Below are 27,784 nucleotides of genomic sequence, written 5' to 3' on the forward strand. Positions count from 1 at the left end.
ACGCGTTTGGTGTGAACGCACCATAAGACCCTCCTCCTGGCTCTGACTGGTTGTTTCTAATTGAGTGCTGTATTTCTGTACAACTGAGACAGAGGAGTTTGATTTTTTTTCACAGATTATCTGTCTCAAATTTTTAACAAATATGGAAAAAGTATATATATATATATATATATATATATATATATATATATATATATATATATATATACTGCAGCTTTAACTTGAATGTTTAGACTTGATCCAGGGTTTGTGGGCTTTGAGTGAGAATCCTAATAATGACGTCGTCTTTACCAATGCACTGTGTTATGGCTTTGTTTGGTTCATATTTTGTTCCAGGTATATCTCAGTTATCCCATGCCTGATAGACTGAAACCGCTAGTGAGCTGACCTTCTCAGAGCCTTCGTCATTACTGCTTTTCTTATGTATGGCTGCCATTTCTATCCCCTGATCAGAGAGACTTCTGCCTTTGTGGACCCCCATACACCCCATTCTCGAGCTCCTATTTATTTCTGGCGTTTCGCTCAGTTTGTTGTCATTGTGAACGCGGTTTCTTAGTCCCAACAGAAAGTTGCTGTGGTTGTTGCTGCCATCCCTCAGTTCGGTCCCTTCCGACAGCGCTTGTGCAGATCTTCCTCTCCGTCCCCATCGAGGCATTCTGCACTGCAGCCAGGCGACGCAGCAGAAGGGCTTCGTCTTGCACACCGCCTGAAAGCCCCGCTTGAAGTTCTTGTTGTAGTAGCCATAGACAATGGGATTGACGCTAGAGTTGGAGAAGGCCAACCAGTGGGCGAAGGGGAAGATGTAGCTGGTGAGGAGGTCCAGCTGGTCCCTGTCCAGTCCACCATAGTCCGCCATCATCATGAGGGTCCAGAGGGGCAACCAGGACAGCATGAACAGCAACGCCACCACGATGAGCATCTTTATGACCTTGATCTTTTTCTGGGAGATCACTTGCTGAGCGTGTCTCCTGCCTCCCGGCTGGACCGTGATGTTTCCCAACTGGGGCTCTCGGTTCGCCACAACGGGGGAGCAGAGTTTGACGCCGATGCTCACGTACATCAGCGTGATCACGGCGAGGGGAACCAGGTAGATGTGGGCGAAGAGAACCGCCGTGTAGACCTTTCTCATGTGGGGGTTGGCAAAGTTTTCATAGCAGGTGTAAAGGGGCAGCGTGTGATTGAAGTCATCATTGTAGACCATGTAATGGAAAGGGACTTTCTCCACAGTCAGGGCTATTGCCGCGGGACACATAATAGCCACGGCTAACACCCAGATGGACACAATGGCTACTTTGGCAACGAGCAGAGTCAGCTTGGGCTGGAGAGGATACACAATGCAGCGGAACCTGCAGTGGAGAGGCAGAGAAGAGCAATGCTGCTAATTAATGAGGACACAAAGAAAAATAGAGTCAAGACTTTAATGCATGCACTCCCTCTGTGTACATTCATGATCCAAATGTCTTCCTGCTTATCCACAGCAAGGCTTCTGCTATATCTGGACTGTTGCCATGTGCTCATCTGCAGAAACCCATTTCCTGAAAGATTTGAGACTTTTCTGGAAATGTCTCCAAGTTGCATATACATTTTGGAACCAAAATGCGACTGGCATGTTTGTAGATCACTTGTTGATTCAGAGTCAGCAGTTGGTAGGACGGTCGCCTTGCACCAAGGAGGTCCTGGGTTTGAATCCCTGTCTGGAACCATTCTGCCTGCAGTTTGCTTGTTCTCCTGTATGTGTGGGTCAAACAGCATGAGTGTTAATTGGTCTTTAAATTGTCCTCAGGTGTGAGTGTGAGCATGGCTGCTTGTCCTGACTGCCTCTGTGTTGACCTGGTGAACTGGATAATGACTGGATGGGTAAAACTCTGGTCCAGTCTTTCAAGTTTTATTTGTGCCTCTGGTTCTGCACACCTGAATCTAAAGGAAGAATGAGCTCCAGAAACTCTTGCTAATTTGGCCATTATTGTCCGGTGTGATGAGACAGAGACACATCGGACTTGTTCCTCTAGGATTGCAGTTTGTTACTAAGGGGGCACTGAAAAATCAACGCAGATTTTCTTCATTTTGTGTGATCTGCAATTGGCTGGTAATCAACACCAGAAACCCGATTTTATCTACCTGTAAAAGGGTCTGACAACCAGCCACCGAGAGAGGTTTGACTAACAGACCCGCCCACCCGGCCAGTAAACAAAGTCAACTCAAATGTTGCCAATTTGGCAACTTTTCAAGGAAAAATTGCTGTTGGCCAAAATCGGAATCAGGTTTTTTAAAGCTCAGTAATTGGCTAGGAAATTGCAATTGGTGCATCCTTCTTTGCAACCCGGCTGGTTAATGGTTAATGTCCTCACCTTCCTAAAATAATGTCCAATAAATCTTTGCCAAAAGTTTTTCTTTTCCTTATTGCCTAAAAGACATTTTTTGGAAAGAAAGAGGTGCTGATTTATTATTATTATTATTTTAGGAAGGTGACAATGTGACCTCTCTAAAGAGTTTGCTATGGTTTTCTTATTTATCGTAGATTTCTCTAAACATTTGCAATATTTTCTCTTTTTTTTGTCTTGAAATAATGATTGACAATGTTTGACTTTTTGCGGAGCTACAGTTTGCTTAACACCTCTTATAGTGCGTTCCTGTGGCAATATTAAGGGTCTCTGTTTACACTGAGAGGCAGCAGCTTCGGGTCACCAAATTCCCACACCTGCCTTGATTACAAGTGTGCATCCCGGCAGAAGAGGAGACATGATGGATGTGTGAAGAACAAGGGGGAGAAATCACAAGCTTTCCCTTTCAATCGTCAGGGGAAATCTAAGTTCCTTACTATATAGAAGATGGATCAGCTTAGATCCCTGGCAAATAGAGGGCATGACTTCTGAGAACACTGTATAATATTTCTCCAAACTCTGGAAGAAGAAACATTAAATTTGATGCATCTGTATTTGGATTTTCAGTGCAGATGATTTCATATATTGCTCCTGTGGATGTGGCAGAGTTGTGATGAATAGCAGTGGGGGGATTTTGTTTGTGTTGGGTTTGGAGTCTGATATATTTTAATGCATTGACAGTTGCTAATGCACCATCAGCTCAGACTCTAAAGGTCACTGATATTCTGCAGTGGTTCTGGTTTTGGCCTTTTTTTGTGCCAATATATGTTTTAAATGTTTTGAATCTTTCCACAATATTTGCAACAGCTGGTTCAAGAACCATATTCTTTGGAATTAATAATTCAGAAAAAATATTTTTATGGTTGATTTTGGTAATTTATTAGTACTTAGGAAGGCTCAAGGCACAATCACATATCAGGACATTTCTGTTTTTAAGAACTTCACAACTGGTCCTTTAAAGGTGCAGTAGGCAACTTTTATAAACAATAACTTTTTCTTACATATTTGTTCAAACCGTTGTGACAGAATGTTATGAGACAGATAATCTGTGAAGAAATTGATCTTCTGCATTTCCTCTTGTGGCTACTACTGCTGTCTGATAAATGCACCAAAAACAACCAATCAGAGCCAGGAGGCGGGTCTTAGCGCTGCCGGTTCACGTCATGTACTTGCTGCTAAACATGCTAATTGTGGAGAAACTACTTACCGTTACAGAAAAAGCCATTGATCCACGGTCAGCAGCGACCATGCTAACCAGGCTTAGAAGTCAGTTCAAGCTCTGCAAGCAGGGAGGGCTGAGCAGCACCACACAGAGGGGTGATTGACAGCGCTAAGACCTGCCTCCTCTGATTGGTTGTTTCCAGACATCACTGCGAGAAGGCGAAGGAGGTTCATTGTTCTCACAGATTATCTGTCTCATACCAAACTGTCATGACAGATATTTTAACCAATATGTAAAAAATATATTTTTGATCAAATTTACATACTTCAGCTTTAACTGGCTTTCCAAGACTGAACAAAATATTTTTGCTAAAAGAGTCGGAGCAACACGTGACGACAGTAAATCAGCTGATTTTCCTGTGGCCTATTTAAGCTCTGGCTTCAAAATCCGTGCAGAAATGGGCAAATAAGGACGAAATTTTAAAAAATGTTCCTCTATTTTATGAACAAAAAAATCAAGCAATTATAGGTGGTTTGTTCAGTTTACTACACCAATCGGTAAAAAAGAAAAAAGGTTTAGATTTAGGAAAACTCCACTAAACGCGGTGAGTCTTGGATATTTCAGCAATTCCTCACATTGAGGATGAAAGTGGCGACAGTGGAGAGGAAAACCGTTTTAACAAGCAACCTCCAGCAAAAGCTGGCTTAACGTCTTCAATTATTTGCACCACAATTACTATATTTGAGAAAATTGATCTGAAAATGCCCTCAAAGCCCACAAAAAATAAAATAAAAATATACAAAAGCACAGATAACAGAGAATGTTCCGTTGAAAAATCCCCCTCCATCTGTTGCTTCTGTCTTCTTATCCTTGCAGGGCTTCAGGCCGGCTGGTGACTATCTACTTCATATATATCAAAATGTGACTAATCTGAAACTAACTCACCCAACTTTTCAGGAAATTAGATTGGCAGTCACAGTTCTATTGAGTTGTTATAGTTAAATTATTACTCTGGGATTCCAGCCACCTGCCAAACTCACCTTTCAATGGCAATCGCTACCAGGGTGAAGACCGAGGCCGACACGGACACGCCCTGCACAAACCCACTCATCTTGCACACTGTGTTGGAGAAGGGCCACCCTGAGGGCAAGGCAGAAAGCAAGATTAAAAACATGTGCTTAATGTCGGAATAATAAATGTTGCACAGCTGATTGACAGATTCAGTTCTATTGTGGATCAAAATTGCAATGTTTGTTACATTTTCAGCCAGTGTGTTTTGTGTCAAACCAACGAAACTGTTGGAAAAACCTGTTTTTCCTCCTCGCCTGGGGAGGCGCTGCAACAAGAGCCATCGAAGGAAACAACTCAAACTTCTGAAAAAAGGGATGAATGGAACTTCCTTCTTCTCAAAATGTAAACAAAAGATGGAGTGTCATCAGATCTTAGTGTTTTGTTGTTGGTAAAAAAAAACAAACTACTAGTCATTTCTCCTGGTAGCTGTTTTGCTTTAGTTGTATTTACCCAGGATGCCTCTCACTGTAGTCCACTTCCTGCTTTTGGAGTGGTCTCTGGTCCACTCGGTAGTCACATATGCATTCAAGCTGCTTCATAGTTCACTTCAGCCAAACAAAGTCCGAGGTTTTCAGGCGGACCAGATTTTGCTTTTTTTATGATTATTTTTTTGATCCTTATCAGAGTTCGTTACACCTGTCCTCATGTGCTCTTTACAGGAATTGCAACCCAGCAACCTTTGGTTATTTGAAACAAAACTGTATTGAACAGCAGTAGCAGTCAAGCAGACAGTAGGGCGCCAGTACCCACTTTGTGAGGTCTGGTTAGGGTGAATATCTGCAGACATCTGTCATTTATAGCTGCATTGCTGGTACGCACTCCATGAGTAATTCTGTGGGATGATTGCCGTGCCAGATGTAGCTTACTAATTTGACTGTACAATAAGTTTCTTATGCAAATCAACACGATCCGAGAGGTTATCCAAAAGGGGGTTGGCAGCATAGATTTATAGATCTATTTAGGGTGGCATCTGGCAGAAACTGAGCGCAGAAGTGCATTCTTCACGTATTTATTATGTTCTTTGTCTTGGTTTCAGTTTCACCCTTTTGACGGTCAATTAACCTCCTGACATCGGTCTTCTGTCTTTGGAGTTTTGATTAGAGAAAGGTGTTAGCTTGCCTTTGCATCAGACATGCACCAGTAACGGCACACTCTCTTTACAGTTTAAGAACAGTACAGGTGAAAACTTTATATTTGGCTGTTTGGGTCTTTCTCGATCGGGGGAAACTGCTGAAGCTCAGACACATTGAGGAAAATGGACAGGAATTGACATTGACCTAAGGGAAGATAAGATCACTGTTCAATAGGGAACCAGCACTTCTTCAAACAGCTACCTGCAGAGGACGGCTGAGGTAGCAATGGTCTCAGTGATACGCTTATAAACCGTAGTGCTTTGATTGGGATTAATTGCATTCAAGAGTCCTGTAGCGCTGTGAATCATGGCTGAAACAAAACAAAATGTTTTTGTAGGAACAGCTTAAAGTGACTATATAGGTGGGGGAGTAGAAAGTAAAACACTCGTAAAACCACATAATTGCACCTTTTAAAGGAGCGGGAAATAGGCTTTGTGCAGCAGGGGGGTCTGAATCTGGTCCCTGAGGGGCAGCGTTTTAAAAGTTCTGAATCACACCAATCAGAAGGATTAATTACCTCCTCAAAATGTCGTCAAATTCAAAAAGAGGCTTGGCTGTAAGTCATTCATTTCATTTGGATGCCTTAACGGGGCAGAAATCTGAAGCATTCTTGTTGCTTGTCATGTATTGTCGAAGGAAGCGTAATAAATGTTGAGGTGTGTATTTCTGTAGTGAAAAGAAGGGATTAATTCATAATTAGAATTTTTTCCATTTGTTTTCCTATATTTTACGTTTTCTCCACCTGTCCAATTATTCTACGCCTGCTGCTAGGAATCAAAGCTCTGAAGTCATTAGATTATATTCAGTTTCCCACTAAAATTACAAACTTCAATGTGTGTCATTGAGATTTTACACCAAAAAGGTAGCAGGTAGTTGTGAAGTTGAAGAACGATTGAAGATTTCCAATATTTTTTCTTAAAATAGGGTCTTTGGAAGTTGTAGTTAGTGGCATTACAGAGGAGTTCTGGATTCAACACTATGGAATGACAAACTCAACTTTTGATGAAGGGAGCGACGCTGAGGGAGCTCTGGAGGAGCCAGTGCCTACAGATAAGCGCATTGCTTATCTGTAATGATAAGCATGATCATAACAGATGATAATGCTTATCTATAAGCAATGAGCCCAAAGATAAGCTCATTGCTTATCTGTGGGCAATGAGCTTATCTCATTGCCCCCCATCAAATTTGTGTGATGGGGGGGGGGGAAATGTTTCCACTGCAATTTTGCAAAATACACAAATTTCGATGCAATAATTCTCAAAAACTGTTAGCAAAAAATTCAGTTTTTTCAAAACTGCCATTTCCATAAACCATGCGTGCTTCTGTCATTTCAATTTGCTACATATCCATTGACCTTAAAACTCCACAAATCGGAAATGCAAAAATAAATGAATCTGATAAAAAGGCGACAATTTTTGAAAAAAAAAAAAAAAAAAAAGACTGATGAGATGAGTTTCTGGCTCCACGTAGATTTATTTATTTCTCCCGAAGCTGGAATGGAATGTTGCTACTGACAAAAACCACAAAGAAGACAAGAGGAAGTAGTTAGAAGATGGAGGCGAGGCATGCTTTTTTAATAACTTATCACATGGACAAACTTGTTCATGTCTGATTTTCTTACTTAATGGAAACACCTCCATTGCTAAATAGTTTATCTTTTTTTTAATATATATTAGCAGAATATCAACAAAGCTTTATGCATAGTTGCAGTGGAAACATGGCTGCTTTATGTGGCAGAAAACTGTCTCTTACATCATCCTGAATACGCCTCACCCCACTGTGAAGCATAGTTGTGGCTGCATCATGCTGAGGGGACATAAATCTGGGAGACATACCTCAACAGACCTACGGATGTTAACCACAGGCAAAGGTGGATTTGATTATAAAAAGTCTAAAATAATGGTCTGCTTTGCTGCAGTCGATCACAAAATGATCAACAACGTTGTTTTCTGACAACATGGAAGAGTTAAAATCAGCCATGTTGAATTTAAGTTGATTCCAAATCCTGCTGTTCTGCCACTGCTGAGCTTTCCAGGCGTTGGATGTTACTCTTCATTCTCCCTTAAAAACAGAGTTGTTGTGAGCTGCACGGCGAAAAACATCAAAGTTGAAATAGCTCTGAGTCGGAGCTAACGGCACATTACTGTACAGAACAATGACACCTGAGAAGAACCCCCGTTGGTGGAGAGTTTCATTATGCTGTTTGTGCTGTGGGAAAGTGGAGCCGTTTCTGTCACAGCAGCTTCCTCACAGAACGCATCCCTCCAACTCTCTTTAAACCACCTGCAGCAAACCACTCAGTGGGGCAGCGTGCAGAAGTCTATCATTTTTCTTTTAAATTCTTGTAACTGTTTATTGAGTTATTTAAGCAAAACAATCCAAACTCCAGACTCAGGGATTTATTTGAAGGCATTTGATGGAACTTTTTTTTTTGCACATATACCCTCTGTGTTTTTTAGAGACATGTATAGAAACCAATTTGTCAGACCTGTTAGACTAATTATAGGTTACCTGAAGGTTTGCTTTAATAATATGGTTGACACCTCAGGGGGCTTTAATGATCCTCTGACCTGCTGCTGATGGGAAAGGTCTAAGCAGTCACAGATTGGCTCAATGCATGACATTTGTTCATTTACTTTTCTAACGCACCAAGAAAATAAAGGAAGTGCTGCCGAACATATGCATGCATATCGCTTTCCGGACGGGTGGAGGAACCGCGCCAGAGTGTCCACAATGGCAAGCGGGTGGCGGTGCTGGGACTCCCGCGGTCGCCGTTCAAGGCTGCTTGCAGCTTAATTTATTTTTTAAGCTAATTTGATTAATGAACTGAGCTAAATGCACCATTTAGTGACCAATAATAATTAGAATGTGCGACCAATTGAACTAAAACGACTTCTTTGGCGCTCAATAAATGTAAGCCTTTTTCCCTTGAGTGAAATCTGAATTGAATGAAATCGAGAGAATATCTAGCGCACAGAAACACAGAAAGCGTGGAGAATTTTTCATCAGTCAGTGGGAAAGAAACTGTTAAGATCATTGGTGTCAAAGTCCAGTCCGCCAGGGACGCTGTCCTGCAGTTTTTAAATGTGCCACAGGTACAAAACACTGGAATGAAATGGCTTCAATATGTCTTCCTTGTGTAGATCAGTTCTCTAGAGCCTTAATGACCTAATTATTCTTTTCAGGTGTGGTGCAGCAGAGGAACATCTACAAGTTTCTGGGCAGTGGCCCTCCAGGACTGGAGTTTGACACCTGTGGTTTAGAAGAACCAGATTCTTTCAGTGTGTCTGCTGAGAATCAAGAGATTCTAAAGAAATCTCCGTGTATAAAGGCCAAAGTCAGGAGTCACACATAGATCTGTGTGACCTTCAAGCTTTCAAATAGCACTGCTTGTGAACTTGTCATGCAGCCACAATCAATAAAATCCCAGCAGGATAACTGCTCTCACTTCAAGCTCAAGCTGAAGCGTCCGGAAATAAATCCCGAAGTGTTCGTATGAGCGAAGTCTCAGCTCTGCAGAGAGATGTCTCCACTACAAGCCTGTCTCTGACATACATGGTCATTTGTGTGTTGGGGAATTTATCATGGTGACACATTTAAGTAGTGTTGGTGCGTCGCCTCGCCACTGACTGCACAAGAAGCTAGAAGACATGAAAAGTGTCTGGGGTGGAACTGAAAGAAAACTTGCGACTACTTTTGCCGACCCTCGACAGGAAGTTGAGCTGGCCGAAAGCCGAATCGGCTGTTGAGAAAGGCGAAAAGGTGTTGGCGGGCTGCATCAGCGCCTGCTATTGCAGATATAGATAAGCAGGGTGCTTATCTATAAAGACCCCGACTCAGGAGACTATACCAGAGTCTTTTCTGGGCAACATGTCCATCTGGCGTCGTCTCAGTGGGGAAACCGCAGACGACTTCTTTCTGCACAACGTCCAACTGTGTTACCCAGTCAATCACGCAAAGCGTGTGTGACTGGGCTGCAGGCGGAATCTCATTTCTATTGACAATGTCTGAAGAGGACAATCAGAGGACGGGTCCAGACTGAGGAGCCCTGGAAGTCTTGTAAGATGACAGGCTGGGAACACTGTCCTTCATTCACTTCAGGCGCAGATGCAGACTTCCGTAGTCATCTAAGAGGCTGTGGCTCTGCATGCACCAGACCCGGGAGAGACAGAACCACTGCAGCCTCCAGTCAGGCTGCGGCTGAATATATCGGCCATCAAGCAAATGAAAGGCAAGAAACAAGTTGGGGCCTGGCGAATCGGTAGGAATGTCTGACTTTCATCTCTCCAGTGACTTTTCAACATGATCAGCTTGTTGAAGAGTTTTAAATGCAGTGAAAACACCTGGAAGCCCGGTTCAACCCGCCTTCCAGGAACCTGACAGACTTCTCTGGTTTTTCACTGCATTTCACATTTATGCTTCATACAAAAACAAAAAAAAAAAAAGAATACTTTTTTTTTGTTATGAAACAAAAAATGTATTGCAGTTAGTATATATATATTTTCCAATATACTGGAATATAAAAACAGACAATACAAACGCACACATTATCAAATACAGAAAATGCATCATGATGAATGTGTCTCATCTTTCCGTTTCTCTGTTTTGTCTAAGTCGGCTGTTGTCCATATTCGCTATGAATAGAGTATGACCCTTTGTGCAGAACCTTTAATCTGGCTTTCTTTGAGGTGAAAGGCGGTTTTCATCAAACTGAATTGCATCTGAAAAAATATGAAGTCATGCAACCTCTCAAAAAGCTCACCATGTCTTGTAATTATCAATCAAACGAATGCAGGGACGAACAAAATGCTTGTGTTTGTATCTTTAGATATTTTTTGCAGTCTCCTCGACACCTTGGCACAAGGCGGATTCAACATCTTTTGGTTTTCTTTGACAAATACAGACTAATTAATCCTGTGATTGAACTACGCACTTGTTTTTAATATTACAAGGCTGGAGGGAGAGAATAGAAGGCAGAGGAGGAAAAAATCCCCCCAAAAAACCAAATCAATACACTTCAATATCCCAGTCGTGTTTCTGAAACATAAATGAACGTAACATTTTGTTATTGCAAATGTTTCATTAATGATATTTGCTCTATCTATCTATGGAATCCAACACATTAATTTCTCATACCGTTCTGTCCAGACATAGTTACAGATTTAGAAAATGTATAAAAAGATAGTCTTTATAAAAGTTACCGCAGGTTTAAGTTTCATTGTAAAAGCCTGCGGCTAATTGAGACATGATGTCGTAAATGCTTCAAAACTTATAGTAATTATCCAACATGTGCAGATAAAGTTCTGTTTAATTGGTAGAAGATGAAGAAAAAAATTAAAAGTCTAATCACTGTGGACTGTTGGTTTCAGTCCTGCAGAGTTCCAGCCAGACACTTTACCGAAAAGTAGAGAGCAGAGGTCAATCTAAAGGCAGAGGTCAGGAAGAAACACACATTTATCACACAAGAAATACCAATAAATGAAAGTAGGACATACAGTAAAACACAGGCCTTTACTGTGGTCAGATCATGGTAGCTGGTCCGGACTGAACCTTTGATGTAATTACATCAGAGCAGGTTTTGGGCCCCTGGTTCTGCTTCAGTTCCAGTATTGCACTTCCAAACACTTCGGCGTCTGCAGCCAGGACTTCACTTAATTGAAGCATGCCGCTTGCTTATGTCGGCCGTGGAGAGCAGGCTCATGTGCGTGCTTTCATGTTGCCATAGTAACAGAACAGAGACTCGATGAACGACGGAGCGATGAAGCCCGTTGGATCAGCCAGTCGTTGAAGCAGAGATGAAGCTTCTTCGGCTCGGTGCAGATTCTTCAGTGATTCACTTATTAGCACCTTCATTCATCTGTGACATCTCTTTTGAAACAGAGCTGTCAGACATGAGCTGTGTGATCTGGAGGTGAACAGCTTGGTGTTCTTTTGTTTCTTACGTTCAAGTGTGAATCTGACAGAGCAAAAGGACAAGGATGATAGGAAGAGCCTAGAAAAGCTGAATTAAAAACTAAAATAGTCCTTGTTGTTTATAACAGTTTGCACACAGCTTTAGAAGTAAGACAGAAGCTCGAGTAACTTCCAGGTACCAGTGACCATAAAACTGCACAAATTGGTATGAAAACAAATTAGCCTGATGAAAATGGAACAATTTTGAAAAGAACTCAAAAAAAAAACCAAAAAAAGTTCTTGCACTTGGATGAGGTGTATTGAAGTGGATGTATTTTGCCAAAGCGCATTGGAAAGACTTTCCCCACAAGTCATGTGATCAAGAGCCGGATGTTACTACTGGCAAAAAAGAAGAAAACAGGAAGTGGATGGGTTGGTAAAATTATCTATGGATATATGGATCATTTTATGAAATGAACAACTTCCCCAAAACGCCGCACGCACAGCCACTCCGAAGTCTACAGGACTTGTTTCCCCAAAGCCTGAATAAAACACTGATGTCTCCTCTGATGGCTGATGAGAGCTGGCACAAAGGCTGAATAATGAATATATCTCTGTTTTTTATTATTTTTAATGACTCATCATGTCAGCAAGTTTATTCACATGTGACGATAATTTAATTTATTTTTTAATTGAATCAACTTCTGTCCACTGCATTGTTTTCACTTTTGGGCTGGGAGGATTTCTTTGGTTCAAATTGCTCTGTTTATCACTCACTATTCCAGATACTTCTGGTAGTAATTTAAAAAGGTTTTGCACTCGCCTTCCTGTTATTTCCCCAGTTATGTGTAGTTATGCATCCCGGTTCCTGTTAGCTTGTACCTCTTTGGATTCTCACACTTCCTCTTTCAAAAGCAGATTGTAATGAGATTTAATAAAACTGGGCTCTGTTACTTGGGCTATAAATTACATAAGTTATAAGGCCTTCATAACATGTAAAATAAATCATTATATAAGCCTCATAAACTGGGCGACAGGAGGGCTCACCCTAAGAACATTTTTCACAACTTCAACAACAAAGTGCTTTCAGTCAGAAGCTTCTTCTGATTTCCAGCAGCACAGACCCACAGCTATCACTATTAGCAGCTTACCAAGAAACCAATAAGAAAATTACTTTACCATCCAATTGAGCTTTAGGATTAATTAAGTATTAGTGAAACGAACTGAATTAAATTCTACTGAAATCAGCAGAGAGTGAGAGTTCCAGTAAATTACCCACAAGCTCGGACTGTGGAGAAAGCAAATGACTGCAGCGCTCCATCATTTGCTCTCTCGGTGTTAATAGCCATCAGAAAGTCCAAAAAGGAAAAAGATTGAGTAGTCTTAAATAGAGATGGAGCAAATCTACAATCAAATGACCGAAAAAGAAAAGAATGAAAATGTGACAAAAGTCCCAGTCAAAGTTCGGATCTCAACAAGGCTGATGTTCTGTGATGGGATCTTCAGTGAGCTTTGCCCAAATGAATATTTTCCAACCCCCAAAAACTAAAGTTAGGTGGTAAGTAAATCTCAACACGACTCATCTCCTTCAGCTTCCTGCAACTAGAAGTGGTTCTCAGTGTTGGTGGAAGGGGAATCTTCATCTCTGGTGTGGTGGTAGCTATTGGGTCATAATGTGGAGTCATGGGGTCCAGGATGGTCACCTGTGGCTTCCGGGGACGAGTTGGGCTGACTATGGGCAGAGTCCTGATAAGGATCCTGATCTCTTAATCCCACCGGGGGAAATCCAACATGTGTTTAGAGACAGGGGGCAGAATGTTGAAAGACAGAAAGACCGGGTCTTTCTGGGTCACAGTCACGGTGGATTGCCAGTCCCTGTCCAGCAGGTTGGAGGCCTCTGCTGAGTCCTTGTGGCGGAGATATAAGCCGCTTATAACCCGGTGCAGCTTATATTTGTACGTTTCCAAGTTTTTTAAAAAAAACTTTGTGGAAACGACTTATAGTGAGGTGCACTCTATAGTCCAGAAAATACGATATTAAAAGTGGAATAATGGAATGAGTCTGCAAAACAAAAAAAATCATAATATAGTACATTTATTAGACTCTCACTAATTCTATTGAATTCAATCTTCTTAATTCTAGAAGATTGAGACGGGACTTTTCATCTTGATCTATATTTAATGAAAACCATTTTTTACCCTAAGAAATGAGGAAGAAAAAAAGCCTAATTTCAAAAATAAAGGATTTACTCAAAAATCTGCAAAGTGACCGATCGTTATCTTTGAGAAAGAGAATTTTATCAAAGGCATCATCAGAAATCTGGAAAATCCCAGATTTATTCTGCTCAAAAAGAAGACTGATATCTTACATTCTCTTTTTTAATGGAAAAGTGAAAAAAAACAACAACAAAAAAACACTTGCATCAAAGAATTTGAAAGCTAAATATCAAAGAGCAATATTAATCAGTAGTTGTGCTTTGGGGTTCTTAATAACGGTAAAGTTTATAGACAAATGTGGCATCAGTAACCTGCAACGAAACCACAAGATACTGAACTGAGTGAATTATTATTTTTTTAAAGTTACTCTTCAATTGGGATAAAAGAAAACCTGAGACTTCAAAGCAGAAGGGTTTTGCTGACAATGCTCTGTTTGGTCAGACACACTACTTTGCACTTCACTGCACTCGATCTCAGAGGTACACAGAGATTTGATGACCTGCAGCAAGGTTTCACCCAGCAATCCACGACAACACAATATTACCATGAAACAAATTCAAAATCACAAAAATGTCAATGTCAGAACAAAAGCTTCTGGTTCCTGAAAGAGAACTTCTGCGCAATCAGTCCAAAACGCCAGTCAGCAGCCGAAGACCTTCAAGTGCCGACTTTTCATCTGCAACACCTGGAGGAACAAAAGCAACCAGTTTGCTCTCCACCTGGGGAACCACAACAAAACAGCTCAACCAAAGCTGTTGCGATGCACAACAAAGAAACGACAGAGTTGAGTTTCTTTTATCATTTGTCTTCATCATTCATCAAATAGTCTTTTTGTTCTTTTGAATATAACAGTTCCTTTCTAGGAGTCTTCTTGTATTTCTTTTTATTTTACTGTTTTCTAGGTGTTTAATGATACATGAGATTAGTTTCATTATAAAGACATCACACACGATTAAAAAACAACTACAGACCTCTGTCTCTGTTCGGTTAAAATGAACTTTAGTGGAGTTTGAGTAGATATGTGGATGCCAGAGGAGCGGAGACCCTTTCTAAAGCAGGAAGTGGATAATAGAGCTGGGCATTCTGGGTAAATAAAGCCATAACAAATGCCAGCGTCCAGCGCTGTCGAGGGAAATGGCTCACCGTCTTTTACCAAAAACAAAAGACAAACATATGACGTGACTCCATTTTTGTTTAGTGAAGGAGGAAGTTGTGCTCAGCATCTTGTCCAGAGGTTTGTGTTGCGTCTTCAGTAGTTCTTGGTGCAGCGCCCCCACAGGCGAGGAGGTGAATTGGTTTTTCAAGGAGTTTGGATCGTTTGACAGAGTTCTGTGTAAAAGTGAGCCTCTACAGAAATGTTGCACTTTTCAAAACGAGTCCGCTGGACGACCAGGTATGAAAACAGCCATCTTGGATAAATAAATGTATCCAAGATGGCTGAAAAGCAGGTACACGTATTTGTTGAGCAATCCAGAATATCCTGTCAACCCTTCTATTCTAGAAGAACCAAAAGGGGTAAAAATACGATGTCATGCAGTAATAGCAAACTGATACTTTATCTCCTTTATCTAAAACAAAAATTAATTTGGAGTTAACCATGTGTCCAGTGACGTGAACAACGGGCAATATCAATCATTAATTTTTATGCCCTTAAGACTATATATAAACACTAATTTTTATTTATTTATTTTTTTTTAAGGTTTCCATGTTTCATTTTTCAGAGGGTTATGATACCTCAACGTTTGGCAAGTTCATACATTAATTCATGCTCATCTCAGTCGAAGAAATGCACATTGTGTTTTCACAAACTAAATATAGTTTTTATAAACCTTAAGCAGGGTTTTAAAGAATCTCTGCTCAGTGTAAAAATAATAATTAAAAAAAAAAATCTTCGTATTTTTGGATTGGACGTCTGCTCTCAGGTCAATGATTTCTTACTGCGTTCACAAATCATTTGTGTAAAAATTAATGGAAATATTTGAGGCATTTTTGATGCAAAAGATCCACAAAAGGGGAGAGGTTTTGTGGACAGCTGTTAGACTCATTCGTTCAAATATTCTGTCTTTGCTTCGGCGACTCACGACACACGGCAGTTAGAAATGAAGAAAGGCTCATTTCATAATCCGATTCTCGTCTCAGGTTGTAATTTTCCTCCCCATGCAGCCCCATTTCCACATTATGAGCGGAACACGGAATAATAGGCTTGATAATAAGCTGAAAATAACTATAACGATATTACATAAGAAATGACTACAGTTCTCGTCTCAGGCGGTGCAGTATTGAAAAGACTTGAACGTCAGTTTTCTTACAGTTGGCAACTCGTCTCAGTCTCTCACACAAACCCTGCGCATCTACACAAAGAATCTCATAAATCTCAACATTATCACATTTTCTGCTTTTATTTTGACAAATAGACGACGGAGGGTGGGGGTAATTTTCTCCAGAAGAAGACACGTCCGACATCTGTTCCTTATGTCAATAGTGATGAATCCGAAAAATAACATAATAAAGTGACACAAAGATCTTTAAAGAGAATAAAAGAGATGTTTTTTTTTTTGATAATCAGTCATCTCTTTAAACGTGTCGGAGGAGCAGAAAGCTGCCTTGAATGTCAGATCCCACATTCTATTCAGCGGCTTGGAAAAAGAATGAAAGATGTTTGTGTTCACGAGCAGATAAGCCGATTTCTACATGCTGGGAGGCGTGACTGTGTGTGCGTGTGTGTGGCTGCTGGAGATGCTAATAGACATCGCCACTGAACCAGCAAGAAAATCTGTTAATTATTGTTAACACATAATAGGGAAAGATACACTGATTTCAGTTTCAAAGTGAAGTGAATAAATCCCACAACTTGCTGCAATATGTTCAACAGCGGGACGCTGATCCTGCTCGGCTGTTTGTGGAGGAAAATTAGAACAGAATGTACGAGTTCTGCTCATTTTAAAGGGAAGGTGTTATGTGAAATCAACTTTTTTTTTTTAGCTTTACATCATGTCATGATCTTATTTCCTCATCAAAAACACATTGTGATTGATTGCCATGCCTTGATTCTTTCATGCACGTTTGAGAAATCCCGGCATCGCCTTTGGCGCTGCAGTTTCCCAATTTCCAAACTTTTGCCTCAGGGAGCACGCAACTTCCTCACTCGGTTCCTCCAGACTAGCCAGCAGTAAGTAGCAAACACTTTGTGGAACGGAGCATCTGCTTAGCTCATTATAGGAGCTACTTCTCAGTGAAACGTTGGTAAAAACTTTGTGAAAGGGAGAAGTTTCATAAAGAGCAAGAGTTTTTAAAGCTAGCTAGCTCACCAGCTTTATTGACAGGTGAAATGTGCACACCTGCGGATCTTGTTTCCTTGTTGTAGTGCTCATAATTCATAGCAAAGTGAAGCATCCCTTTTTCCTTTATATATCACACGAATCTTTGAGATTAACGACTTGACTGCTATTATACCAACATAACAATGAGTGTGATGGAGGGATTGCACCCTCTCATTCAATCAGAGAATACACCAAAAAGGATTATTATGCCTTTTTTGGGCCTCAAAGCGTTGAACTCCATGAACCAGAACCTATAGCAAGAATAAATCTGCTTTACTCCTGGCACAGACTGTGGCTCCTCCTATGGGTCAGACTGGGGATGAGAACGCTCTTCCACATCTGATGTGAAAAGAGGATTAACTCTGCTAAAACCAATGGCAGTCGTAGTCGACGAGCCGTTCTTTTGCATCTTGTGAGCATAACATCACGCTGCAATGTGTCTATAGGAAATGCTTGGATACTAATCCGCATTATTTTGAACGTGGGTCAAACCTGTGATCATGTAGAGTTTTTTGACAAGCGCCACAGGAGTTGACAAGCGTTCAGGTCATTTCACGTCTGTCATGGCGGAGTAGGAGTCTGAAGCTTGGTATCGGTGGAACAAATTGTGTTAGCATCACTGTGTGTTTGAACTTGACAACAACTAATCCACAATAAATCCTCGGCCCAAAAAACGAGGCACTGCTGGGGAAACGCTCTGACAGGTAAAAATGAACGTCTGAGCCGCGGTCCAGATGCCAGCGTTGTTCTTTACACGTCTGATTAAGATATGATGAGCTGCTGCACTAAAACCAAGCTAATTTCAGGAAGAATAAGAAGGAATCGCAGGATGTTGTCAGGCTTGATCAGTTGGTTATTGGTGACCCTCGTACAGCCAGAGCTACAGGAAATATTTGCTTCAGTATTTCAAACAGAAAATTTATTTATTTTTTGAAACAAAATGCTATTACTTTTAGCAGAGTGATTTAGAAAAGAGTTTTTTTTACAGCAGTTGTTTAAAAAAAACAACAAAAAAAAACACTGAAGTTGAAAGCAACAAGGACAGACGTGAGAAAGAAGGAGAGGATGCAATTACAGCCGGAACGTTACATATCTGTACCTGGGATGTGGAAGCAGCAGGCGATCAGAGACACTTTGCTGCGGTGGGTTGATGTTGGATGTGGACAAGAGTCAACACTGTTCCTGGTTGGAGTTTCAGCTCACTGTTCAGTAAAATCAATTTCCTCAATCGATAAGGAGTGGATTTGTATGATCTGTGGGGCAGGAAACACTTTCTGTCTGTGGCCTCATTTGGCTGCTTATTCATTTATTCAATGAAGCTAGAGAGCCTTTATATCCACACTCAAACACCTGGGATTGCAAAGGCTGATTAAAACACTTCGGACCTTCTCTACGCTCTAGTCATGTTATTTCCTGACAATGAGACAGAGGTTTGGACCTTAAAACCTGAGATTTACTTGTTTACACTGAATATTTATTGTGGCTTACAGTGCACAATGACTAGCAGAACAATTTTTTATTTTTTGAGTATGTGGACCTCAATAAAACTTTGCCCACCTTCTGGCCATCTCTTGTATAAAAGTCTAACTCCTCTACTAGTGCTTCCTTTTTGTAGCTTTTAGAGTTAGTGGTTACTGCATTGTTAAAACCAATATCATACTGAAACTTCAGTGCTGCAAGGAGAGCCGTTCACCCTGTTGTTCTCGGCTGACGAATAAATAAATGCTCTTAGAAGGACGCTGAAGGAAAGGGCACTCATTAAAAACAATTTAAGGCCCTAATGAATAAATCTGCTCTGTCAGTGTGCAGATGAAGGGCGACATGATAACCGGGCTTTACCCTAAACATTCACCAGAACAGAAGGAAGTTGTCAGATCACGTGTCTGAGCTGATCAGGAGAACACCGAGAAAATGAAACATTTAGAAAATCTAAATGAAAGTGAATCATTTGTAATTAAAAAAAAAAAACATAATCGTCTGCGTATATCAGAAACCTAAACTAAACCTGGAAATGTTGAGATTTTTTTATATCTTTTTCAAAAAGCAACAACAAAAAACAGAATTAATGTTTCCACAAACAAAATAGCTTCTCTTTCCACTCTGACTCTTTCATCTGACAAACCACTTGTGTCTTGTTGAAACATCCTTGTCTGTACAAATCCCACGCTGGCCTGTCTATCCTGCACACTTCATTTGTTCTGCATCACCTCGTTTGTCATAGAAATGTTTTTCTTTCTCAAGTATCGGCAAAAACGACTGAGTCGGATAAACACCAGAGTTCTTCACAGACACAAGTGCATTTGCATGAAGCCTCTGCCGGCAGCCAGACGGACAGGAAACACGCCTGACCAGCTGCGTTTAAAGCGAAAACGTGCGTAAAACTTTGCCGATATTCCGCCAACGTTGAAAAGACGCACAAATTTGCAATTGCGATGTTTCCCTTTGGTAAGAAATGCAATTAAGGTCACATGTGAATAAATTCGTTCACATGGTAAAAAGCGCATCGCGATCCTCAAACCACTTCCTGTTGTCTTCCTCGTGGTTGTTGTCGGTGCCAGAACACGGTTGATCATGTGATATGAAAATAGTGCTTTCCGATGAAAAATAAACTAATTTTGATACAAAGAAAAATAATTAAAAAAAATCACCCCATTCTAGTGCCAAAACTTATTAGACTAAGAGTTTTGTTTTTTTATTTTTTTAATTGGGGTGTTTCCTTTGTGTGGATTTACCTTCCACAACGTCAAATTGCTCAAATATATGGTCAATGAAAATACAGATACTATCTCTTGCTGTACAATGAGCGCCTCTCATATTGCAGCTACGGCTCAGTTACGGGAGCAATCAGTTTGAGACAAGCTCTGCCTTGTGCTCTAAGCAAAGAGTCCACAGTGTTTCACACTGCTGACATGCAAAAGAAGCTCAAAACAGGTTGTCACCGGTGGCTGTAAATCCATGACTTGAGTCCTCAAGTCATGGATTCAAACCTGGTGTCAAAAATCTTCCTCAGAGGTTTTTTTTCTCTGTCACACAGCGGCTGCAGATTTATCTTTTTCACATCTACGATGGTCGTGCATTGAGACGTACGAGCCGCACATGTGACTGGAACTGCTGTGAAATGAAATATTGACAACGAAGAAAGAAAAGGTTGGAGATAGCATCCCTCTCTTTCACTGCGTGGCATCACAGGAACATCCTACTGCTGCTGGCAATCTTGACCCACATTATCATCATTACTGATATTATGGCAATCTCTGCAGAAAGCAGCGTCCCTGTGTTCACGACAGGGTTGACTTAAATCAGGAAGCTGAAAATATGGCTGCAGTCTGGAAGACGATTTTCCTCTTAAAGCTGTGGTCATCACTGTGAGAGAGTGTGACACACTGCAGCTGTGTTTCCATTACAAATTTTATCAGTAGCTTTGTCAATAGAGCATATAATTACTGGTTCGTTTCACAAAACGGCAATAGAAACACTTTTATCGTGTCACATGAGTCACATGATGTTTCTATTGGCACAAACCCACAAAGACAAAGAAGACAGGAAGTAGCCGGAGGATCATCGTGGAGGGTGCTTCCCACGTTTGAAAAAAATTGTGTGAACAAACTTATTCAAATACAATTTAAATATTGTTTTATATTTAATTAATCAACTTTTTCAGTCACAGAGGAAGATATTAAAAAATACTTGGATGTTGTCAAACAGAAGTGTCATTTTTTTGTATAAATTCCTGTATATCAGCTATTTGTCTTATATACGTGCGTGTAGGTTTTAATCATGTTTAACATGCTGCTGATAATTCTGTCAGTTCTTTTAATCCTCTCAAGAATAAATTATTTAAGAACTGTTTCTGATTTTCTTAAGGTATAAAAACAGGTGCAAAAACAATTTGTTGAATTTTTGCTTTTTTGTTTCAGTTGTAATTTTCTCCAAATAAAAAGTTATTAGGGAAATACATCAGTAGCATTAGGATTTAGTCTTTAGGTGTTCATTGATATCACAATATTTTTTGAGTGGAAGGAGGGACTGAATGTTCTTGAGTTGCTTTTTTTTGTTAAAAAAATGTAACAATTTTTGTGAAATTTTTCTCAGACTTCCACTGATCCAACAGGATTCCTCTAGTCAGACGCTGATGGATCTCTTATCTGTCTCATAACATGCTGACAGTTTTAGCAAATATATATATATATTATATATATATATATATATATATATATATATATATATATATATATATATATATATATATATATATATATATATGTTTTTTATAAAAGCCACAAACTTCAACAAACCAAGATATGTGTAAGTCAAAAAACAATTCTTTAATATTGGATTTTTCTCTTTTTTTTTGTTTGTTTGTTTCTTGGTGCACATACAACATTCATTTCAGAGCACAGAAACACATTTAACGGTAACAAAATAATAAAAAAAAAAAACGTAAAAAAATTTAAGCCACTTCTTTGAAGAACTTTAGTCAGTTTGAAATGGAACCTTTTTTGAGGTTTTGCTAAAACTGCAACTTTTTTCAAAAGTAAAATGAGTGCAATTTCTGAAAATCCAAGGACTAACCAACTCAAACTACATTTTAAAAATATATATTTTAACACACAAACCCACTCAAACATTGGAGTGGAGGAAGGTCAGACTGTTCATCAAAGATAGAATCAAGCTTAAACCCTTGTTAAATTTTGATTAGAGATTAAGATTTTGAAGTGACAAAGGGAAAACTCTCTGCTTTCCAGTCGTGACTTGAAGTGACACAGTCTAAAGTTCACACTTATTACTTGAAACACAGATTAATATAAATGTTTTGCGTAGAGGTAGAAAATAAAGGGATCATTTTCTATACTTTTCCAACATCCTAAAACAAGATTGGGACTAAATTGTTCTCTGATAACAAAAGTCAGAAAACAAAACGATAGTGTGAAGAAAAAAAGTAGCAATTCATTTCTCTCATCTCCTAAACCCAATATTTTATGTCTCGTTTTGCGAGCTGGGTGTGATGCCACACCCTCAGCTCTGAAGCTTAAACCACATGATGCTAACAAGTCCTCACCCAATTTCTAGTTTTGACAGTTTTGCTAAATATAGTGAGTTTCTAACAATGCATATAGTATGTTTTCAAAAGTATGTGTTATTAATTATATCTACGATGTCAGCGTGCACATTAATAACTAAACAAAGGACTGAGTGTACACATAGGGCTGGGTTGTTTGTGAAAATTGATGCAATGTCGGAGTGAAAGTGTTGAGTTTTAGGGCTACTTCTGTTTCGGATTTTAAAGTTTATATCAACAATTGAGAGTGAGCATGGAATCGTGTAGCCCATCTGTTAATTTAGTCAAGTAGAGTTAGGATCAGGACTTTCACAGATCACCTCAAGTTCGACGTCCTCTCTGGCCTGGGCCGGAGTGTTCATAAAGAAATCACTCCTGCCTTCGGGTCGGTCTCACCAGCCTGCACCTCCCTGAGACGCTGCAGCAAGTTTTAAAGTTCACAGAAGTTGATGTCACTTCCAGTCGCTGCTCCCCTTTTTAAAAGCACTTTGGTTAGCGTCAGGGAGGCCATTGAAACGGATGAGCTCAGCCAGGCACCTGCTGGTGCCTCGTTTCATTCTTAGATTACACAAACGCAGCCATTCAGGAGCTCAGATCTCATTAAGCGGAGCTCCGCCGGAAGGAACACTGACGCCTGAACGCGCGCCTCCTCTCATCGCCGTGATCAGCCCCGGCTCTCGGCTCACCAGGCTGTCTGCAAACGCTGCACCCGCCTGAGCACTGCTGGCGTTAAACCCTTTCAAGGCCCCGCCACACCTAACTTGTGCAACACTATGTTCACATAAAAAAAATATTCTCTTTCATACAAAATTTTCTGACGGATCTTAGCAATACAGTAAAAAAAAAACATAAATCAAGACATATTTTCTTTTCAATACCTTAAAGCTACAAGATGCAACTGCTATAAAAACAGTAGTTTTTTCTTCTTACATATTTGTTAAAACGTATACGGTATGAGACAGATAATGAAAGAAGTGAAAGACAGTACTAGCTGCAGAAACACGCCACTAATCAATCAGAGCCAGGAGGAGGGTCTTAGTGTTGTTAATCATTGCATGCATGCGCTGCTCACTCTCTCCCTCTTGCCATCGGTTACGTTAGAGCTTCTTCCCTTGTTTTATTGTAACAGTGACTGAATTCTCTCACATTTAGAATCACGTACATGAGTGTGATTGATGGCGCCAAGACTCTCATCCTGGCTCTGATTGGTCGGAGCCGTGGATTTCTTCAGATGACATTTGTAGCACTTTTTTTTTTTTACAGATTGTCTGTGAAACAGTGACGGTTTTAACCAATGTGTAAAAACTTTATTTATATATAAAAGTTACACACTGCAACTTTCAATGATCAAACACAAATTTTCAGTTGTAGTTTGTAGTTTCCATAAGTTTGATAACCGAACACTTACCCGTGATGAGGTTGTCCACCAGAGTCGTAGGGATGCAGAAGATGCCCACCAGGAGGTCGCTGACCGCCAGGTTGAGGATGAAGAGGTTGGTCACTGTGCGCATGCATCGGTTCTCCATGACGATCAGACAAACAAGGACGTTTCCCACCATGCACAGCAGAAAGATGAAGGAGTAGGCCAGGATGTAGCTGGCTGCTACGTACAGGGAGTGTTGGTAGTAGGGGAAGAAGGTGAGGTTGGTGAAGTTGGCAGAGCCATCCAGGCTGCTGTTGAGAAGGGTTGCCATGACGGCGGACCCCTCCGTCTCCATGGCTTCCTCGCCCACGTTCGCCAGGACCTCCATCTTTTACATGTGGCAGGACGAACTGTACGGGAGCGAAACAGAGAAAACTGAGACGATTGACGGTTGACTGACGATACAGTCAGTGGGGAGAAATGTAACAGGAATAGACTAATCAAATTCTAACACTTATATTTTTAGAAATATTAGTTTCCGCTTGCAATGGCAGCTAATCTCTACCGATGTGCATCCATTCTCTATTTGAACAGGTCAGTCAGTAAGATGAATACCTGTTTTTATATATGCACACATTTTGTTTCATAGTTTGGATTTTATTGAGATTGCATGCAGCAGATCTGTGAAGAAAAAGACACTCTTTAGATCATTTTCAAACTTTTTCACAATTAAAAATCTGAAAAGCATCTATTTGTAAGTCAATCCTCCTTCACTAAGTTACATCCACAATTCTGTTGATTTATATCTCTGCAATCTTTGCACCTCTGCAGATTCACATTTTGCACAGATTTATCTGGAACCGTTTGAACTTTTCCAATTTTAAGACGTAAAACAATGTTGGACACCTTTCAAACTTTTCATTTTACTTTCTGACTGTGCACTAGGCAGCTGGTCTACTACATAAAATTCTCATAAAACGCACAGTCGTTTTAAGGTGACAAATTGTACAAACGTTAAAGTGGTCTGAGTTTTAAAATTATTATTATTATTTTTAATGTATAATCTTTGGTCCGATTTTATTTTACAGATTAGGATTCTTGTTTTAAATATTGCTCACATCTAGAAAAACAAGTCAATGCAACAATACTCCAGATTATTTCAAAACAATTTTGTTGACTATATCTTGGAGCAGACGCCATACGATGTGAAATGGCGTTAAAAGATAAACATAAACAGAAAACGTTTCACACTGTTGATGACATGCTATTTGTCATCAACATATAGCATGTTGATGACAAAAGCTAGCATCAACATGCTATATGTATAAAGCTGAGTCACTCACTAACTTACAGAAATATCAACCTGAAGGCGAAATATTTTATTCAACAACGCTTTGATTAATTTATGAACTCGTCATTATTACACTGCACCGCTTGTGTGTGTGTTATTAGCACAGAGAAGGAGAGAGAAACTTACAGCTAATTTGAGGCTAACTGCTAGCCCTGATTTGCCCTAAGAGTCACGGCAGTCCCTTCATTCGCTACCTGTCGGAGTTAAAATGCTATAACAATGCAGGTCCAGCCTTACTTTTCATTTTACTTTGTTTCTTCATGTCCTCCAGTGCCTCAGGTCTTCGGTTGACACTGAAGCTGAGAACTAAAACAGGGAGTTAATTATCTTTCTTCCTGTCATGGCCCTCCTGAACACCAGGGGGCAGCTCAAAGTTTGGATATGTCGGACTGCAAACTACTGATGCGTCTGTTCAGCCATTTAGATTAAGTTTATTGTTATCAATTTCTTATTTTTTGGTTCAGTATTTTTATTTCAGTTTCATTTATTATCAAATTAAGCTAATTTTATATCCTCACGTTACTTAATATAAGTCCTATGTTGTACTTTTTTTTCCTTTTTTTTTGCAAAAAGATAATTTAGGCAAAAGCAAAATTACTTGTGCAAAAAAAAAAACACTTCCCACCTCCTTATTTTAGTAAGATGACAGCGTAATCTATTGGTGTTTAGATTATTAATATTCTTGTCAGTTTTTGATTGATGCTGCCATTTGGTGTCTTTGATTTAATTTTCTAGCAATAATGTTTTTGTAATCCGTACTTATGGGCTGAGGTCGTTATCTGTAAAACTGAACTTTCATAATTCATCTCCCATTTTTAATTAGATAAAGTGTCTCTTTAAATTCTTCAATTTTCTAAATGATCACAAAAACACTACATTTTTTCCATGCCTCTGTGTGAAGAATGCTTTGCAAACTGTTCTATTAATACAAGTTGACTGATTTATGGTGTGAAAGAACAAAGATTCCTGGAGAAAAGACAAATGACAGCAACACTTTAGGAGTAACTCGAACAATAACGCTCTCTAACAAAATACATTTCCAATTTTACCATCTTCGCCCGCAGGCACACATCACCTCCCAGCACACTCACAGACTCATTTCACAACAGCACCATCATTGAATCATTTGACCCAAACTCAGACTGAAGATGTGCTTATCAGCACTGATGTCCTGCATCCTTCAAAAGGCTAATTAGCTTCTGGAAACAACTGTTTGAGAGGTGAAACAGCAGCAGAAGAAAAGTGGACCAAAACCTGTGGAGTTCTTAGCAAACACACCTGGAGTATGCCAAACAGCACTTCTCCCCTCGTTATTCAGGATAAGTTTCTCTTTGGTGTTTTGAAATCCTTAGAATATCTAAAACATGCGGATAGAAACGTGGTGGAGTTCAGCAGCAAGCAGCTCCTTCAGCTGGTGATCCAAAACACGGTTAACCCAGATACACAAACCCGTGAGTTTAGCCTGGGAGTCTTTGTGAGAATATAAGTTTCAGACAGAGAAATTATTTTCTTGGTGAAAGTAAGGAATCAAAAATGATTGTTTTTAACTCAATAATTCCTTAATATTGATGACAAAATACTGGTTCTATTGGCAGGTTATTACACTGAGTTACAGAGCGAGTTTATTTGAGAAGTTGTCTATGTTGTCTTTTCAACTGTATCAGGACTGTTTTGTGCCGCTGAATCCAAAGATGACATCCATTTTTCTCCATCAGGTCAGGTTTTTGTTCTAACTTGATTTAGAGAAATCCAACCTTCTGACTGAACTGAATACATGATGCTAATTAATCTCTCCCGCTTCAAAACATCAGTCCTCATAAGTGTAACTTGGCAAAATACGTGAAAGTGAAGCCCGGATTTTTATGTCTGGAACGGCTCTGTGAGGCAAGAGAAACAATAAAAGCTGAACATACAGTGTATAAAGATTTGAATGGAGCTGAAGAAGGAAAATAATCTGTTACTTCCCCCAGTGTGGATAGCTGATCTCTGTCGTACCACAAGAAAAGAAAAAAAAACAGCATTATTATTATTTTAATGAGAAACCCATTAATGTGTCCTGTTGTCCTGCTCTAGGAGTGTGAATCTGTCCATCTTGAAAGGTTCAGGCTGTCCGTATGCGCCAACACCGACGCTGACGTCAAGGTTGTAATAATTACAAGGATTTGTCCCTCTGGATTTTCACAACAGCAGCCTCAATAAAGCTCCACTGCGTATCCCTCAAATCAATGCTGAACATCTCTGCTCAGTTTTAGCACATTGGTGGGAAATTCCTGGTCTTTCCAGTCAAGTGTGAGCATGCTTATTTCTCACAGCTAAACAGCCATAATGTCTGTAGACTCACACATTCACATTCACCAGACTCCAGACTTCAAATTCAATCTTTCAGAGACTCTTTGCGGCGCCGCCTTAATCACGACTTTTAAACCCCGACCGCCTTTCACCCAAGTCTACATTTTCACCAAGACCTTTAGTCTCATTTTATTTTGTCTCAGTCGTTCCCACTGTCATTCTCAGTTATTCAGCTTTTCTCTCTCCATCTTCCTCCACGTGACTAGAATGTGCCGTGGGTTCAAAGGTCAGCCTATTCCCACTGTGACTGCTATTATTGCTATTATGGTGGTTATTTTTGTTGCATGCTTTTAATGGATTCATAGAAATGCTGAGGCATTGAATGGGCACAAGGTTTCCTGCTGATCACGCAATTATAGCAACGACACTCAGGTGATAATTGCTCCACAATCAACTGATAATCACGGATCAATACAACAGTTTGGACAAGAGGAAGACCCAAGAGGAAACTACGCAAAGCCAGGAAGAAATATTATTGTTTGGAAAT

General features: G+C 40.0%; 1 protein-coding gene across 1 annotated transcript; it reads right to left on the minus strand.

The window, feature by feature from the left end:
- Positions 1 to 233: 233 nt before the first annotated feature.
- Positions 234 to 25,247, minus strand: npffr1l2 (neuropeptide FF receptor 1 like 2). Its single transcript, XM_055050478.1, has 4 exons — positions 25,186 to 25,247; positions 23,643 to 24,007; positions 4,584 to 4,683; positions 234 to 1,346 (listed from the first exon to the last, which is right to left on the minus strand). The coding sequence occupies exons 2-4, from the start codon at positions 23,983 to 23,985 to the stop codon at positions 344 to 346; spliced, it is 1,446 nt and encodes a 481-aa protein (XP_054906453.1). The 5' UTR covers positions 23,986 to 24,007; positions 25,186 to 25,247; the 3' UTR covers positions 234 to 343.
- Positions 25,248 to 27,784: the final 2,537 nt, after the last annotated feature.

The sequence above is a fragment of the Poeciliopsis prolifica genome, unplaced genomic scaffold (genome assembly GCF_027474105.1).
Source record: "Poeciliopsis prolifica strain line A6 unplaced genomic scaffold, Auburn_PproV2 SCAFFOLD031, whole genome shotgun sequence".
NCBI classification, from domain to species: Eukaryota; Metazoa; Chordata; class Actinopteri; order Cyprinodontiformes; family Poeciliidae; genus Poeciliopsis; species Poeciliopsis prolifica.

Excerpts from the sequence above, each read along its gene's own strand:
- npffr1l2 (XM_055050478.1), bottom strand. The coding sequence starts at position 23,985 with ATGGAGGTCCTGGCGAACGTGGGCGAGGAAGCCATGGAGACGGAGGGG. Across the intron at positions 4,684-23,642 it reads GGTGGACAACCTCATCACGG|GGTGGCCCTTCTCCAACACA; the intron begins GTAAGTGTTCGG and ends CCTTGCCCTCAG. Across the intron at positions 1,347-4,583 it reads GTAGCGATTGCCATTGAAAG|GTTCCGCTGCATTGTGTATC; the intron begins GTGAGTTTGGCA and ends TCTCCACTGCAG.